Source organism: Cherax quadricarinatus, chromosome 14 (assembly GCF_038502225.1).
Source record: "Cherax quadricarinatus isolate ZL_2023a chromosome 14, ASM3850222v1, whole genome shotgun sequence".
Classification (NCBI taxonomy): domain Eukaryota; kingdom Metazoa; phylum Arthropoda; class Malacostraca; order Decapoda; family Parastacidae; genus Cherax; species Cherax quadricarinatus.
Genome location: NC_091305.1, coordinates 38113074 through 38130790, shown reverse-complemented (window position 1 = coordinate 38130790; position 17717 = coordinate 38113074). Strand labels below are relative to the sequence as shown.

Here is a 17717-nt window from a genome sequence, read left to right as displayed (position 1 = left end):
TCAGCAGTGTCAGACAGGTCAGCAGTGTCAGACAGGTCAGCAGTGTCAGACAGGTCAGCAGTATCAGACAGGTCAGCAGTGTCAGACAGGTCAGCAGTGTCAGACAGGTCAGCAGTGTCAGACAGGTCAGCAGTGTCAGACAGGTCAGCAGTATCAGACAGGTCAGCAGTATCAGACAGGTCAGCAGTGTCAGACAGGTCAGCAGTGTCAGACAGGTCAGCAGTATCAGACAGGTCAGCAGTGTCAGACAGGTCAGCAGTGTCAGACAGGTCAGCAGTATCAGACAGGTCAGCAGAGTCAGACAGGTCAGCAGTGTCAGACAGGTCAGCAGTGTCAGACAGGTCAGCAGTGTCAGACAGGTCAGCAGTGTCAGACAGGTCAGCAGTGTCAGACAGGTCAGCAGTATCAGACAGGTCAGCAGTGTCAGACAGGTCAGCAGTATCAGACAGGTCAGCAGTGTCAGACAGGTCAGCAGTATCAGACAGGTCAGCAGTGTCAGACAGGTCAGCAGTATCAGACAGGTCAGCAGTATCAGACAGGTCAGCAGTGTCAGACAGGTCAGCAGTATCAGACAGGTCAGCAGTGTCAGACAGGTCAGCAGTGTCAGACAGGTCAGCAGTGTCAGACAGGTCAGCAGTGTCAGACAGGTCAGCAGTATCAGACAGGTCAGCAGTGTCAGACAGGTCAGCAGTGTCAGACAGGTCAGCAGTGTCAGACAGGTCAGCAGTGTCAGACAGGTCAGCAGTATCAGACAGGTCAGCAGTGTCAGACAGGTCAGCAGTGTCAGACAGGTCAGCAGTGTCAGACAGGTCAGCAGTGTCAGACAGGTCAGCAGTGTCAGACAGGTCAGCAGTGTCAGACATGTCAGCAGTGTCACACAGGTCAGCAGTGTCAGACAGGTCAGCAGTGTCAGACAGGTCAGCAGTGTTAGACAGGTCAGCAGTATCAGACAGGTCAGCAGTGTCAGACAGGTCAGCAGTCAAACAGGTCAGCAGTATCAGACAGGTCAGTGGTATCAGACAGGTCAGCAGTGTCAGACAGGTCAGCAGTGTCAGACAGGTCAGCAGTATCAGACAGGCCAGCAGTGTCAGACAGGTCAGCAGTGTCAAACAGGTCAGCAGTGTCAGACAGGTCAGCAGTATCAGACAGGTCAGTGGTATCAGACAGGTCAGTGGTATCAGACAGGTCAGCAGTGTCAGACAGGTCAGCAGTGTCAGACAGGTCAGCAGTGTCAGACAGGTCAGCAGTATCAGACAGGTCAGTGGTATCAGACAGGTCAGCAGTGTCAGACAGGTCAGCAGTGTCAGACAGGTCAGCAGTATCAGACAGGTCAGCAGTGTCAGACAGGTCAGCAGTGTCAGACAGGTCAGCAGTATCAGACAGGTCAGCAGTGTCAGACAGGTCAGCAGTATCAGACAGGTCAGCAGTGTCAGACAGGTCAGCAGTGTCAGACAGGTCAGCAGTGTCAGACAGGTCAGCAGTGTCAGACAGGTCAGCAGTGTCAGACAGGTCAGCAGTCAAACAGGTCAGCAGTGTCAGATTGATCAGCAGTATCAGACAGGTCAGTGGTATCAGACAGGTCAGTGGTATCAGACAGGTCAGCAGTGTCAGACAGGTCAGCAGTGTCAGACAGGTCAGCAGTGTCAGACAGGTCAGCAGTATCAGACAGGTCAGCAGTATCAGACAGGTCAGCAGTATCAGACAGGTCAGCAGTGTCAGACAGGTCAGCAGTATCAGACAGGTCAGCAGTGTCAGACAGGTCAGCAGTATCAGACAGGTCAGCAGTATCAGACAGGTCAGCAGTATCAGACAGGTCAGTGGTATCAGACAGGCCAGCAGTGTCAGACAGGTCAGCAGTATCAGACAGGTCAGCAGTGTCAGACAGGTCAGCAGTGTCAGACAGGTCAGCAGTGTCAGACAGGTCAGCAGTGTCAGACAGGTCAGCAGTGTCAGACAGGTCAGCAGTATCAGACAGGTCAGCAGTATCAGACAGGTCAGCAGTATCAGACAGGTCAGCAGTGTCAGACAGGTCAGCAGTGTCAGACAGGTCAGCAGTATCAGACAGGTCAGCAGTATCAGACAGGTCAGCAGTGTCAGACAGGTCAGCAGTATCAGACAGGTCAGCAGTGTCAGACAGGTCAGCAGTATCAGACAGGTCAGCAGTGTCAGACAGGTCAGCAGTGTCAGACAGGTCAGCAGTATCAGACAGGTCAGCAGTGTCAGACAGGTCAGCAGTGTCAGACAGGTCAGCAGTGTCAGACAGGTCAGCAGTGTCAGACAGGTCAGCAGTATCAGACAGGTCAGCAGTGTCAGACAGGTCAGCAGTGTCAGACAGGTCAGCAGTGTCAGACAGGTCAGCAGTGTCAGACAGGTCAGCATCAACAGCTCAGTTATAGAATAATAATTATTATTTTTTTTATTTTACAAGACATAGCACTTAATACACACACACACACACACACACACACACACACACACATATATATATATATATATATATATATATATATATATATATATATATATATATATATATATATATATATATATATATATATATATATATATATATATAAGTATACCTATACGTGTGTGTGGTGGACAGCGCCATCAATCCCATCCTGTACAACGCTCTCTCTGTCAAGTTCCGGAGGTCCTTCAAGCGTATGTTGTCTTGTGGTAAGTACTCCCTCCCTCCCTCCCTCCCTCCCTCCCTCCCTCCCTCCCACCATCCATCCCACCCTCCCTCACTCCCTCCCTCAATCCCTCCCTCCATCCATCCATCCCTCCTTCCTTCCCTCCCCGTGATAGGAATAACATCCCTCTCTCCCTCCTTCCCTCCCTCTTTCCCTACCTGCCTCCCTTCCTCCGTCCCTTCCTCCTTCCCTCCTTCCCTCCTTCCCTCCCTCCGTCCCTCCCTGTGGTGTACAAAGTATATTTCTTGACAAACGTTACGATGTGTTCTTACATCTTATAATTGCTAGTTACAAATAAAGCAACTATCACCCCGGGGTATTTCTGGCAGTATTCACTTGTATGTTTGCAGGGATAAAGTCACAGCTCTTGGCCCCGCATGTTCCCTGGTATCTGCGTGTGTGTATATGTATATGTTGTCTGTATTGTAGTTGCTGGCTTCGACTCTCAGCTCCTGGCCCAGCCTCTTCACCAGAGTTGTTGAACACGGCCTCAGCACTGTAGTACTTACTCGTGAAGCTGTGCAATACCAGTGTTTGCCTTCACAACTCTTTCATGCAGGTTTCCCAGACTTTTCATTCTAATAAACCAAATGACATCTTTAATAACATACATGATGTTCTCTTTCTCTAGTAATCATGTTATTGCAGCACAGAATTATGTATGTCGTGATTATATCTCCTTAACTGCTTTGTTTCACCTCTCCCGAGAGAAACTACATTCATTGTGTTATTGTAGTAACGTTCACTCAGTGCCTGGGGTAGTCTGTCAAGTTCTCAGTGCCTGGGGTAGTCTGACTGTCAAGTTCTCAGTGCCTGGGGTAGTCTGACTGTCAAGTTCTCAGTGCCTGGGGTAGTCTGACTGTCAAGTTCTCAGTGCCTGGGGTAGTCTGACTGTCAAGTTCTCAGTGCCTGGGGTAGTCTGACTGTCAAGTTCTCAGTGCCTGGGGTAGTCTGACTGTCAAGTTCTCAGTGCCTGGGGTAGTCTGTCTGTCAAGTTCTCAGTGCCTGGGGTAGTCTGACTGTCAAGTTCTCAGTGCCTGGGGTAGTCTGACTGTCAAGTTCTCAGTGCCTGGGGTAGTCTGACTGTCAAGTTCTCAGTGCCTGGGGTAGTCTGACTGTCAAGTTCTCAGTCCCTGGGGTAGTCTGTCTGTCAAGTTCTCAGTGCCTGGGGTAGTCTGACTGTCAAGTTCTCAGTCCCTGGGATAGTCTGTCTATCAAGTTCTCAGTCCTTGGTGTAGTCTGTCTGTCAAGTTCTCAGTCCTTGGTGTAGTCTGTCTGTCAAGTTCTCAGTGCCTGGGGTAGTCTGTCTGTCAAGTTCTCAGTGCCTGGGGTAGTCTGTCTGTCAAGTTCTCAGTCCCTGGGATAGTCTGTCTATCAAGTTCTCAGTCCTTGGTGTAGTCTGTCTGTCAAGTTCTCAGTCCCTGGTGTAGTCTGTCTGTCAAGTTCTCAGTCCCTGGGATAGTCTGTCTGTCAAGTTCTCAGTCCCTGGGATAGTCTGTCTGTCAAGTTCTCAGTCCTTGGTGTAGTCTGTCTGTCAAGTTCTCAGTCCCTGGTGTAGTCTGTCTGTCAAGTTCTCAGTCCCTGGGATAGTCTGTCTGTCAAGTTCTCAGTCCCTGGGATAGTCTGTCTGTCAAGTTCTCAGTCCTTGGTGTAGTCTGTCTGTCAAGTTCTCAGTCCCTGGTGTAGTCTGTCTGTCAAGTTCTCGGTGCCTGGGGTAGTCTGTCTGTCAAGTTCTCAGTCCTTGGTGTAGTCTGTCTGTCAAGTTCTCAGTCCCTGGTGTAGTCTGTCTGTCAAGTTCTCAGTCCTTGATGTAGTCTATCTGTCAAGTTCTCAGTCCCTGGTGTAGTCTGTCTGTCAAGTTCTAAGTGCCTGGGGTAGTCTGTCTGTCAAGTTCTCAGTCCCTGGTGTAGTCTGTCTGTCAAGTTCTCCGTGCCTGGGGTAGTCTGTCTGTCAAGTTCTCAGTCCCTGGTGTAGTCTGTCTGTCAAGTTCTCAGTCCTTGCTGTAGTCTGTCTGTCAAGTTCTCAGTCCTTGGTGTAGTCTGTCTGTCAAGTTCTCAGTCCTTGATGTAGTCTGTCTGTCAAGTTCTCAGTCCTTGGTGTAGTCTGTCTGTCAAGTTCTCAGTCATTGGTGTAGTCTGTCTGTCAAGTTCTCAGTCCCTGGTGTAGTCTGTTTGTCAAGTTCTCAGTCCTTGGTGTAGTCTGTCTGTCAAGTTCTCAGTCCTTGCTGTAGTCTGTCTGTCAAGTTCTCAGTCCCTGGTGTAGTCTGTCTGTCAAGTTCACAGTCCTTGGTGTAGTCTGTCTGTCAAGTTCTCAGTCCTTGGTGTAGTCTGTCTGTCAAGTTCTCAGTCCCTGGTGTAGTCTGTCTGTCAAGTTCTCAGTCCTTGGTGTAGTCTGTCTGTCAAGTTCTCAGTCCCTGGTGTAGTCTGTCTGTCAAGTTCTCAGTCCCTGGTGTAGTCTGTCTGTCAAGTTCTCGGTGCCTGGGGTAGTCTGTCTGTCAAGTTCTCAGTCCCTGGTGTAGTCTGTCTGTCAAGTTCTCGGTGCCTGGGGTAGTCTGTCTGTCAAGTTCTCAGTCCCTGGTGTAGTCTGTCTGTCAAGTTCTCGGTGCCTGGGGTAGTCTGTCTGTCAAGTTCTCAGTTCCTGGGGTAGTCTGTCTGTCAAATTCTCAGTCCCTGGTGTAGTCTGTCTGTCAAGTTCTCAGTCCCTGGTGTAGTCTGTCTGTCAAGTTCTCAGTGCCTGGGGTAGTCTGTCTGTCAAGTTCTCAGTGCCTGGGGTAGTCTGTCTGTCAAGTTCTCAGTCCTTGGTGTAGTCTGTCTGTCAAGTTCTCAGTCCCTGATGTAGTCTGTCTGTCAAGTTCACAGTGCCTGGGGTACTCTGTCTGTCAAGTTCTCAGTCCCTGGTGTAGTCTGTCTGTCAAGTTCTCAGTCCCTGGTGTAGTCTGTCTGTCAAGTTCTCAGTGCCTGGGGTAGTCTGTCTGTCAAGTTCTCAGTCCCTGGTGTAGTCTGTCTGTCAAGTTCTCAGTCCCTGGTGTAGTCTGTCTGTCAAGTTCTCAGTGCCTGGGGTAGTCTGTCTGTCAAGTTCTCAGTGCCTGGGGTAGTCTGTCTGTCAAGTTCTCAGTCCCTGATGTAGTCTGTCTGTCAAGTTCTCAGTGCCTGGGGTATTCTGTCTGTCAAGTTCTCAGTCCCTGGTGTAGTCTGTCTGTCAAGTTCTCAGTGCCTGGGGTAGTCTGTCTGTCAAGTTCTCAGTCCCTGATGTAGTCTGTCTGTCAAGTTCTCAGTCCTTTGTGTAGTCTGTCTGTCAAGTTCTCAGTCCCTGGTGTAGTCTGTCTGTCAAGTTCTCAGTCCTTGGTGTAGTCTGTCTGTCAAGTTCTCAGTCCTTGGTGTAGTCTGTCTGTCAAGTTCTCAGTCCTTGGTGTAGTCTGTCTGTCAAGTTCTCAGTCCCTGGTGTAGTCTGTCTGTCAAGTTCTCAGTCCCTGGTGTAGTCTGTCTGTCAAGTTCTCAGTCCCTGGTGTAGTCTGTCTGTCAAGTTCTCGGTGCCTGGGGTAGTCTGTCTGTCAAGTTCTCAGTCCCTGGTGTAGTCTGTCTGTCAAGTTCTCGGTGCCTGGGGTAGTCTGTCTGTCAAGTTCTCAGTCCCTGGTGTAGTCTGTCTGTCAAGTTCTCGGTGCCTGGGGTAGTCTGTCTGTCAAGTTCTCAGTTCCTGGGGTAGTCTGTCTGTCAAATTCTCAGTCCCTGGTGTAGTCTGTCTGTCAAGTTCTCAGTCCCTGGTGTAGTCTGTCTGTCAAGTTCTCAGTGCCTGGGGTAGTCTGTCTGTCAAGTTCTCAGTGCCTGGGGTAGTCTGTCTGTCAAGTTCTCAGTCCTTGGTGTAGTCTGTCTGTCAAGTTCTCAGTCCCTGATGTAGTCTGTCTGTCAAGTTCACAGTGCCTGGGGTACTCTGTCTGTCAAGTTCTCAGTCCCTGGTGTAGTCTGTCTGTCAAGTTCTCAGTCCCTGGTGTAGTCTGTCTGTCAAGTTCTCAGTGCCTGGGGTAGTCTGTCTGTCAAGTTCTCAGTCCCTGGTGTAGTCTGTCTGTCAAGTTCTCAGTCCCTGGTGTAGTCTGTCTGTCAAGTTCTCAGTGCCTGGGGGAGTCTGTCTGTCAAGTTCTCAGTGCCTGGGGTAGTCTGTCTGTCAAGTTGTCAGTCCCTGATGTAGTCTGTCTGTCAAGTTCTCAGTGCCTGGGGTATTCTGTCTGTCAAGTTCTCAGTCCCTGGTGTAGTCTGTCTGTCAAGTTCTCAGTGCCTGGGGTAGTCTGTCTGTCAAGTTCTCAGTCCCTGATGTAGTCTGTCTGTCAAGTTCTCAGTCCTTGGTGTAGTCTGTCTGTCAAGTTCTCAGTCCCTGATGTAGTCTGTCTGTCAAGTTCTCAGTGCCTGGGGTATTCTGTCTGTCAAGTTCTCAGTCCCTGGTGTAGTCTGTCAAGTTCTCAGTCCCTGGTGTAGTCTGTCTGTCAAGTTCTCAGTGCCTGGGGTAGTCTGTCTGTCAAGTTCTCAGTCCCTGGTGTAGTCTGTCTGTCAAGTTCTCAGTCCCTGGTGTAGTCTGTCTGTCAAGTTCTCAGTGCCTGGGGTAGTCTGTCTGTCAAGTTCTCAGTGCCTGGGGTAGTCTGTCTGTCAAGTTCTCAGTCCCTGATGTAGTCTGTCTGTCAAGTTCTCAGTGCCTGGGGTATTCTGTCTGTCAAGTTCTCAGTCCCTGGTGTAGTCTGTCTGTCAAGTTCTCAGTGCCTGGGGTAGTCTGTCTGTCAAGTTCTCAGTACCTGATGTAGTCTGTCTGTCAAGTTCTCAGTCCTTGGTGTAGTCTGTCTGTCAAGTTCTCAGTCCCTGGTGTAGTCTGTCTGTCAAGTTCTCAGTCCTTGGTGTAGTCTGTCTGTCAAGTTCTCAGTCCTTGGTGTAGTCTGTCTGTCAAGTTCTCAGTCCTTGGTGTAGTCTGTCTGTCAAGTTCTCAGTCCTTGGTGTAGTCTGTCTGTCAAGTTCTCAGTCCCTGGTGTAGTCTGTCTGTCAAGTTCTCAGTCCATGGTGTAGTCTGTCTGTCAAGTTCTCAGTCCTTGCTGTAGTCTGTCTGTCAAGTTCTCAGTCCCTGGTGTAGTCTGTCTGTCAAGTTCTCAGTCCTTGGTGTAGTCTGTCTGTCAAGTTCTCAGTCCCTGGTGTAGTCTGTCTGTCAAGTTCTCAGTGCCTGGGGTAGTCTGTCTGTCAAGTTCTCAGTCCCTGGTGTAGTCTGTCTGTCAAGTTCTCAGTCCTTGGTGTAGTCTGTCTGTCAAGTTCTCAGTCCTTGGTGTAGTCTGTCTGTCAAGTTCTCAGTCCTTGGTGTAGTCTGTCTGTCAAGTTCTCAGTCCTTGGTGTAGTCTGTCTGTCAAGTTCTCAGTCCTTGGTGTAGTCTGTCTGTCAAGTTCTCAGTCCCTGGTGTAGTCTGTCTGTCAATTTCTCAGTCCATGGTGTAGTCTGTCTGTCAAGTTCTCAGTCCTTGCTGTAGTCTGTCTGTCAAGTTATCAGTCCCTGGTGTAGTCTGTCTGTCAAGTTCTCAGTCCTTGGTGTAGTCTGTCTGTCAAGTTCTCAGTCCTTGGTGTAGTCTGTCTGTCAAGTTCTCAGTCCCTGGTGTAGCCTGTCTGTCAAGTTCTCAGTCCTTGGTGTAGTCTGTCTGTCAAGTTCTCGGTGCCTGGGGTAGTCTGTCTGTCAAGTTCTCAGTCCCTGGTGTAGTCTGTCTGTCAAGTTCTCGGTGCCTGGGGTAGTCTGTCTGTCAAGTTCTCAGTCCCTGGGGTAGTCTGTCTGTCAAGTTCTCAGTCCCTGGTGTAGTCTGTTTGTCAAGTTCTCAGTCCCTGATGTAGTCTGTCTGTCAAGTTCTCAGTGCCTGGGGTAGTCTGTCTGTCAAGTTCTCAGTCCCTGGTGTAGTCTGTCTGTCAAGTTCTCAGTGCCTGGGGTAGTCTGTCTGTCAAGTTCTCAGTGCCTGGGGTAGTCTGTCTGTCAAGTTCTCAGTCCTTGGTGTAGTCTGTCTGTCAAGTTCTCAGTCCCTGACGTAGTCTGTCTGTCAAGTTCTCAGTGCCTGGTGTAGTCTGTCTGTCAAGTTCTCAGTCCCTGGTGTAGTCTGTCTGTCAAGTTCTCAGTGCCTGGGGTAGTCTGTCTGTCAAGTTCTCAGTCCCTGGTTTAGTCTGTCAAGTTCTCAGTCCCTGATGTAGTCTGTCTGTTAAGTTCTCAGTCTCTGGGGTAGTCTGTCTGTCTGTCAAGTTCTCAGTCTCTGGTGTAGTCTGTCTGTCAAGTTCTTAGTGCCTGGGGTAGTCTGTCTGTCAAGTTCTCAGTCCCTGGTGTAGTCTGTCTGTCAAGTTCTCAGTCCCTGGTATAGTCTGTCTGTCAAGTTCTCAGTGCCTGGGGTAGTCTGTCTGTCAAGTTCTCAGTGCCTGGTGTAGTCTGTCTGTCAAGTTCTCAGTGCCTGGTGTAGTCTGTCTGTCAAGTTCTCAGTCCTTGGTGTAGTCTGTCTGTCAAGTTCTCAGTCCCTGGTGTAGTCTGTCTGTCAAGTTCTCAGTCCTTGATGTAGTCTGTCTGTCAAGTTCTCAGTCCCTGGTGTAGTCTGTCTGTCAAGTTCTCAGTCCTTGGTGTAGTCTGTCTGTCAAGTTCTCAGTCCCTGGTGTAGTCTGTCTGTCAAGTTCTCAGTCCCTGGTGTAGTCTGTCTGTCAAGTTCTCGGTGCCTGGGGTAGTCTGTCTGTCAAGTTCTCAGTCCCTGGTGTAGTTTGTCTGTCAAGTTCTCGGTGCCTGGGGTAGTCTGTCTGTCAAGTTCTCAGTCCCTGGTGTAGTCTGTCTGTCAAGTTCACGGTGCCTGGGGTAGTCTGTCTGTCAAGTTCTCAGTTCCTGGGGTAGTCTGTCTGTCAAATTCTCAGTCCCTGGTGTAGTCTGTCTGTCAAGTTCTCAGTCCCTGGTGTAGTCTGTCTGTCAAGTTCTCAGTGCCTGGGGTAGTCTGTCTGTCAAGTTCTCAGTGCCTGGGGTAGTCTGTCTGTCACGTTCTCAGTCCTTGGTGTAGTCTGTCTGTCAAGTTCTCAGTCCCTGATGTAGTCTGTCTGTCAAGTTCACAGTGCCTGGGGTACTCTGTCTGTCAAGTTCACAGTCCCTGGTGTAGTCTGTCTGTCAAGTTCTCAGTCCCTGGTGTAGTCTGTCTGTCAAGTTCTCAGTGCCTGGGGTAGTCTGTCTGTCAAGTTCTCAGTCCCTGGTGTAGTCTGTCTGTCAAGTTCTCAGTCCCTGGTGTAGTCTGTCTGTCAAGTTCTCAGTGCCTGGGGTAGTCTGTCTGTCAAGTTCTCAGTGCCTGGGGTAGTCTGTCTGTCAAGTTCTCAGTCCCTGATGTAGTCTGTCTGTCAAGTTCTCAGTGCCTGGGGTAGTCTGTCTGTCAAGTTCTCAGTCCCTGATGTAGTCTGTCTGTCAAGTTCTCAGTGCCTGGGGTATTCTGTCTGTCAAGTTCTCAGTCCCTGGTGTAGTCTGTCTGTCAAGTTCTCAGTGCCTGGGGTAGTCTGTCTGTCAAGTTCTCAGTCCCTGATGTAGTCTGTCTGTCAAGTTCTCAGTCCTTGGTGTAGTCTGTCTGTCAAGTTCTCAGTCCCTGGTGTAGTCTGTCTGTCAAGTTCTCAGTCCTTGGTGTAGTCTGTCTGTTAAGTTCTCAGTCCTTGGTGTAGTCTGTCTGTCAAGTTCTCAGTCCTTGGTGTAGTCTGTCTGTCAAGTTCTCAGTCCTTGGTGTAGTCTGTCTGTCAAGTTCTCAGTCCCTGGTGTAGTCTGTCTGTCAAGTTCTCAGTCCATGGTGTAGTCTGTCTGTCAAGTTCTCAGTCCTTGCTGTAGTCTGTCTGTCAAGTTCTCAGTCCCTGGTGTAGTCTGTCTGTCAAGTTCTCAGTCCTTGGTGTAGTCTGTCTGTCAAGTTCTCAGTCCCTGGTGTAGTCTGTCTGTCAAGTTCTCAGTGCCTGGGGTAGTCTGTCTGTCAAGTTCTCAGTCCCTTGTGTAGTCTGTCTGTCAAGTTCTCAGTCCTTGGTGTAGTCTGTCTGTCAAGTTCTCAGTCCTTGGTGTAGTCTGTCTGTCAAGTTCTCAGTCCTTGGTGTAGTCTGTCTGTCAAGTTCTCAGTCCTTGGTGTAGTCTGTCTGTCAAGTTCTCAGTCCTTGGTGTAGTCTGTCTGTCAAGTTCTCAGTCCCTGGTGTAGTCTGTCTGTCAAGTTCTCAGTCCATGGTGTAGTCTGTCTGTCAAGTTCTCAGTCCTTGCTGTAGTCTGTCTGTCAAGTTCTCAGTCCCTGGTGTAGTCTGTCTGTCAAGTTCTCAGTCCTTGGTGTAGTCTGTCTATCAAGTTCTCAGTCCTTGGTGTAGTCTGTCTGTCAAGTTCTCAGTCCCTGGTGTAGTCTGTCTGTCAAGTTCTCAGTCCTTGGTGTAGTCTGTCTGTCAAGTTCTCGGTGCCTGGGGTAGTCTGTCTGTCAAGTTCTCAGTGCCTGGGGTAGTCTGTCTGTCAAGTTCTCAGTCCTTGGTGTAGTCTGTCTGTCAAGTTCTCAGTCCCTGATGTAGTCTGTCTGTCAAGTTCTCAGTGCCTGGTGTAGTCTGTCTGTCAAGTTCTCAGTCCCTGGTGTAGTCTGTCTGTCAAGTTCTCAGTGCCTGGGGTAGTCTGTCTGTCAAGTTCTCAGTCCCTGGTTTAGTCTGTCAAGTTCTCAGTCCCTGATGTAGTCTGTCTGTTAAGTTCTCAGTCTCTGGGGTAGTCTGTCTGTCTGTCAAGTTCTCAGTCTCTGGTGTAGTCTGTCTGTCAAGTTCTCAGTGCCTGGGGTAGTCTGTCTGTCAAGTTCTCAGTCCCTGGTGTAGTCTGTCTGTCAAGTTCTCAGTCCCTGGTATAGTCTGTCAGTCAAGTTCTCAGTGCCTGGGGTAGTCTGTCTGTCAAGTTCTCAGTGCCTGGTGTAGTCTGTTTGTCAAGTTCTCAGTGCCTGGTGTAGTCTGTCTGTCAAGTTCTCAGTGCCTGGGGTAGTCTGTCTGTCAAGTTCTCAGTGCCTGGGGTAGTCTGTCTGTCAAGTTCTCAGTGCCTGGGGTAGTCTGTCTATTTGTGAAGTTCTCAGTGCCTGGGGTAGTCTGTCTATTTGTGAAGTTCTCAGTGCCTGGGTTAGTCTATCTGTCAAGTTCTCAATGCTTGGGGTAGTCTGTCAAGTTCTCAGTGCCTGGGGTAGTCTGTATATATGTGAAGTTCTCAGTGCCTGGGTTAGTCTGTCTGTCTGTGAAGTTCTCAGTGCCTGGGTTAGTCTGTCTGTCTGTGAAGTTCTCAGAGCCTGGGGTAGTCTGTCTATCTGTCAAGTTCTCAGTGCCTGGGGTAGTCTCTCTGTCAATCTGTGAAGTTCTCAGTGCCTGGGGTAGTCTGTCTATCTGTGAAGTTCTCAGTGCCTGGGTTAGTCTGTCTGTCTGTGAAGTTCTCAGAGCCTGGGATAGTCTGTCTGTCTGTGAAGTTCTCAGAGCCTGGGATAGTCTGTCTATCTGTCAAGTTCTCAGTGCCTGGGGTAGTGTGTGTATCTGTCAAGTTCTCAGTGCCTGGGGTAGTCTGTCTATCTGTCAAGTTCTCAGTGCCTGGGGTAGTCTCTCTGTCTATCTGTGAAGTTCTCAGTGCCTGGAGTAGTCTGTCTATCTGTCAAGTTCTCAGTGCCTGGGGTAATCTCTCTTTCTGTCTGACAAGTTCTCAGTGCCTGGGGTAGATTGTCTGTCAAGTTCTCAGTCCCTGGGATAGTTTGTCTATCTGTGAAGTTCTCAGTGCCTGGGGTAGTCTGTCTATCTGTCAAGTTCTCAGTGCCTGGGGCAGTCTGTCTGTCTGTCAAGTTCTCAGTGTCTGGGGTAGTCTGTCTGTCTGTCAGTCAAGTTCTCAGTCCCTGGGATAGTTTGTCTATCTGTGAAGTTCTCAGTGCCTGGGGTAGTCTGTCTATCTGTCAAGTTCTCATTGCCTGGGGTAGCCTGTCTGTCTGTCAAGTTCTCAGTTCCTGGGGTAGTCTGTCTGTCTGTCTGTCAAGTTCTCAGTCCCTGGGGTAGTCTGTATGTCTGTCAAGTTCTCAGTGCCTGGGGTAGTCTATCTGTCAAGTTCCCAGGACCTTTGCTAGTCTGTCTGTCTGTCAAGTTCTGAGTCCCTGGGGAAGTCTGCCTGTCTGTCAAGTTCTCAGTCCCTGGTGTAGTCTGTATGTCTGTCAAGTTCTCAGTGCCTGGGGTAGTCTGTCTGTCTGTCAAGTCCTCAGTCTCTGGGGAAGTCTGTCCGTCTGCCAAGTTCTTAGGTCCCTGGGGTAGTCTATCTGTCTGTCTGTCAAGTTTTCAGTCCCTGGGGTAGTCTGTCTGTTAAGTTCTCAGTCCCTGGGGTAGTCTGTCTGTCTGTCTAGTTCTCAGTCCCTGGGGTAGTCTGTCTCTCTGTCTGTCAAGTTCTCAGTCCCTGGGGTAGTCTGTCTGTCTGTCTGTCTGTCAAGTTCTCAGTCCCTGGGGTAGTCTGTATGTCAAGTTCTCAGTCTCTGGGGCAGTTTGCCTGTCTGTCTCTCACGTTCTCAGTCCCTGGGGTAATCTGTCTGTCTGTCTGTCAAGTTCTCAGTCCCTGGGGTAGTCTGTCTGTCTGTCTGTCAAGTTCTCAGTCCCTGGGGTAGTCAGTCTGTCTGTCTGTCAAGTTCTCAGTCCCTGGGGTAATCTGTCTGTCTGTCTGTCAAGTTCTCAGTCCCTGGGGTAGTCTGTCTGTCTGTCAAGTTTTCAGTCCCTGAGGTAGTCTGTCTGTCTGTCAAGTTCTCGGCCCCTGAGATTGTCTGTCTGTCAAGTCCTCAGTCCCTGGGGTAATCTGTCTGTCTGTCTGTCAAGCTCTCAGTGCCTGGAGTAGCCTGTCTATCTGTCAAGTTCTCAGTGCCTAGGGTAATCTCTCTGTCTGTCTGACAAGTTCTCGGTGCCTGGGGTAGATTGTCTGTCAAGTTCTCAGTCCCTGGGATAGTTTGTCTATCTGTGAAATTCTCAGTGCCTGGGGTAGTCTGTCTATCTGTCAAGTTCTCAGTGCCTGGGGTAGTCTGTCTGTCTGTCTGTCAAGTTCTCAGTCCCTGGGGTAGTCTGTATGTCTGTCAAGTTCTCAGTGCCTGGGGTAGTCTATCTGTCAAGTTCCCAGTACCTTTGCTAGTCTGTCTGTCTGTCAAGTTCTGAGTCCCTGGGGAAGTCTGCCTGTCTGTCAAGTTCTCAGTCCCTGGTGTAGTCTGTATGTCTGTCAAGTTCTCAGTGCCTGGGGTAGTCTGTCTGTCTGTCAAGTTCTCAGTCTCTGGGGAAGTCTGTCCGTCTGCCAAGTTCTTAGGTCCCTGGGGTAGTCTATCTGTCTGTCTGTCAAGTTTTCAGTCCCTGGGGTAGTCTGTCTGTTAAGTTCTCAGTCCCTGGGGTAGTCTGTCTGTCTGTCAAGTTCTCAGTCCCTGGGGTAGTCTGTCTGTCTGTCTGTCAAGTTCTCAGTCCCTGGGGTAGTCTGTCTGTCTGTCTGTCTGTCAAGTTCTCAGTCCCTGGGGTAGTCTGTATGTCAAGTTTTCAGTCCCTGGGGTAGTCTGTCTGTTAAGTTCTCAGTCCCTGGGGTAGTCTGTCTGTCTGTCAAGTTCTCAGTCCCTGGGGTAGTCTGTCTGTCTGTCTGTCAAGTTCTCAGTCCCTGGGGTAGTCTGTCTGTCTGTCTGTCTCTCACGTTCTCAGTCCCTGGGGTAATCTGTCTGTCTGTCTGTCTGTCTGTCAAGTTCTCAGTCTCTGGGGTAGTCTGTCTGTCTGTCTGTCTGTCAAGTTCTCAGTCCCTGGGGTAGTAAGTCTGTCTGTCTGTCAAGTTCTCAGTCCCTGGGGTAATCTGTCTGTCTGTCTGTTAAGGTCTCAGTCCCTGGGGTAGTCTGTCTGTCTGTCAAGTTCTCGGCCCCTGAGATTGTCTGTCTGTCAAGTCCTCAGTCCCTGGGGTAATCTGTCTGTCTGTCTGTCAAGTTCTCAGTGCCTGGAGTAGCCTGTCTGTCAAGTTCTCAGTTCCTGGGGTAGTCTGTCTGTCTGTCAAGTTCTCAGCCCCTGGGGCAATCTGTCTGTCAAGTTTTCGGGTCCCTGGGGTAGTCTGTCTGTCTGTCAAGTTCTCGGCCCCTGAGATTGTCTCTCTGTCAAGTCCTCAGTTCCTGGGGTAGTCTGTCTGTCTGTCTGTCAAGTTCTCAGTGCCTGGAGTAGTCTGTCTGTCAAGTTCTCAACCCCTGGGGTAGTCTGTCTGTCTGTCAAGTTCTCAGCCCCTGGGGTAATCTGTCTGTCAAGTTTTCACTCCCTGGGGTAGTCTGTCTGTCAAGTTCTCAGTGCATGGAGTAGTCTGTCTGTCTGTCAAATTCTCAGTCCCTGGGGTAGTCTGTCTGTCTGCCTGTTAAGTTCTCAGCCCCTGAGGTAGTCTGTCTGACAAGTTCTCAGCCCCTGGGGTAATCTGTCTGTCTGTCTGTCAAGTTCTCAGTCCCTGGGGTAGTCTGTCTGTCTGTCAAGTTCTCATTCCATGGGGTAGTCTGTCTGTCTATCAAGTTCTCAGCCCCTGGGGTAGTCTGTCTGTCAAGTTCTCAGTCCATGGAGTAGTCTGTCTGTCTGTCAAATTCTCAGTCCCTGGGGTAGTCTGTCTGTCTGCCTGTCAAGTTCTCAGCCCCTGAGGTAGTCTGTCTGACAAGTTCTCAGCCCCTGGGGTAGTCTGTCTGTCTGTCTGTCAAGTTCTCAGCCCATGAGGTAGTCTGTTTGTCTGTCTGTCAATTTCTCAGTCCCTGGGGTGGTCTGTTCGTCAAGTTCTCAGTCCCTGGGGTAGTCTGCCAAGTTCTCAGTCCCTGGGGTAGTCTGTCAAGTTCTCAGTCCCTGGGGTAGTCTGTCAAGTTCTCAGTCCCTGGGGTAGTCTGTCAAGTTATCAGTCCCTGGGGTAGTCTGTCAAGTTCTCAGTCCCTGGGGTAGTCTGTCAAGTTCTCAGTCCCTGGGGTAGTCTGTCAAGTTCTCAGTCCCTGGGGTAGTCTGTCAAGTTCTCAGTCCCTGGGGTAGTCTGTCAAGTTCTCAGTCCCTGGGGTAGTCTGTCAAGTTCTCAGTCCCTGGGGTAGTCTGTCAAGTTCTCAGTCCCTGGGGTAGTCTGTCAAGTTCTCAGTCCCTGGGGTAGTCTGTCAAGTTCTCAGTCCCTGGGGTAGTCTGTCAAGTTCTCAGTCCCTGGGGTAGTCTGTCAAGTTCTCAGTCCCTGGGGTAGTCTGTCAAGTTCTCAGTCCCTGTGGTAGTCTGTCAAGTTCTCAGTCCCTGGGGTAGTCTGTCAAGTTCTCAGTCCCTGGGTTAGTCTGTCAAGTTCTCAGTCCCTGGGGTAGTCTGTCAAGTTCTCAGTCCCTGGGGTGGTCTGTCTGTCAAGTTCTCAGTATTTTAAAAGTTTTGAAATTTATTTCTTGTATTAAAGTTTAACAACCAGAAGACTGTGATGTGACCAGCTGTGACCACCCGTGTGATGTGACCAGCTGTGACCACCCATGTGAGGTGACCAGCTGTGACCACCCGTGTGAGGTGACCAGATGTGACCACCCGTGTGAGGTGACCAGCTGTGACCACCCGTGTGAGGTGACCAGCTGTGACCACCTGTGTGAGGTGACCAGCTGTGACCACCCGTGTGAGGTGACCAGCTGCGGCCACCCGTGTGAGGTGATCAGCTGTGACCACCCGTGTGAGGTAACCAGCTGTGACCACCCGTGTGAGGTGACCAGCTGTGACCACCCGTGTGAGGTGACCAGCTGTGACCACCCGTGTGAGGTGACCAGCTGTGACCACCCGTGTGAGGTGACCAGCTGTGACCACCCGTGTGAGGTGACCAGCTGTGACCACCCGTGTGAGGTGACCAGCTGTGACCACCCGTGTGAGGTGACCAGCTGTTACCACCCGTGCGAGGTGACCAGCTGTGTCCACCCGTGTGAGGTGACCAGCTGTGACCACCCGTGTGAGGTGACCAGCTGTGACCACCTGTGTGAGGTGACCAGCTGTGACCAGCTGCGGCCACCCGTGTGAGGTGATCAGCTGTGACCACCCGTGTGAGGTAACCAGCTGTGACCACCCGTGTGAGGTGACCAGCTGTGACCACCCGTGTGAGGTGACCAGCTGTGACCACCCGTGTGAGGTGACCAGCTGCGACCACCCGTGTGAGGTGACCAGCTGTGGCCACCTGTGTGAGGTGACCACCTTTGACCACTCGTGTGAGCTGACCAGCTGTGACCACCCTCGTGAGGTGACCAGCTGTGACCACCTGTGTGAAGTGATCAGCTGTGACCACCCGTGTGAGGTGACCAGTTGTTCCCATCTTTTTGAGGTGACCAGCTGTGACCATCCGTGAGAGGTGACCAGCTGTGACAACTCGTGTGAGTTGACCAGCTGTGACCACCCTCGTGAGGTGACCAGTTGTGACCACCTGTGTCAAGTGAACGGCTGTGACCACCTGTGTCAGGTGACCAGCTGTGACCACCTGTATCAAGTGACCGGCTGTGACCGCCTGTGTCAGGTGACTAGCTGTGACCACCTGTGTCAGGTGACCAGTTGTGACCACCTGTGTCAGGTGACCGGCTGTGACCACCTGTATCAGGTGACCAGCTGTGGCCACCTGTGTCAGGTGACCAACTGTTATCAACTGTGTCAGGTGACCAGCTGTTACCGCCTCTGGTCCCAGGTCATCCTGAAGGTGACCAGCTGTGGCCACCTCTGGTCACAGGTCATCCTGATGGTGACCAGCTGTGAACACCTGTGTAAGGTGACAAGCTGTGACCATTTCTGGTCACAGATCATCCTGAAGGTGACCAGCTGTGACCATTTCTGGTCCCAGGTCATCCTGAAGGTAACCAGGTGGGAACACCTGCTTGAGGCGACCAGCTGTGACCACCTCTGATCCTAGGTCATCCTGAAGGTGACCAGCTGTGACCACCTGTGTGAGGTGACCAGCTGTGACCACCTGTGTTATGTGACCAGCTGTGACCACCTGTGCTCACAGGTCATCCTGAAGGTGACCTGAGGCAGGTCATCCTCAAGGTGACCAGAGGCAGGTCATCCTC

At 50.8% G+C, this 17717-nt stretch overlaps 1 protein-coding gene across 1 annotated transcript in view; it reads left to right on the top strand.

Moving 5' to 3' along the window:
* Positions 1–17717, top strand: part of LOC128698526 (thyrotropin-releasing hormone receptor-like) — a 44663-nt gene that overhangs the window by 17775 nt on the left and 9171 nt on the right. Inside the window, exon 3 of the mRNA XM_070085029.1 lies at positions 2606–2679. Within this exon, the coding sequence (XP_069941130.1) occupies positions 2606–2679 (74 nt within the window). The remainder of the gene's footprint in view (positions 1–2605; positions 2680–17717) is intronic.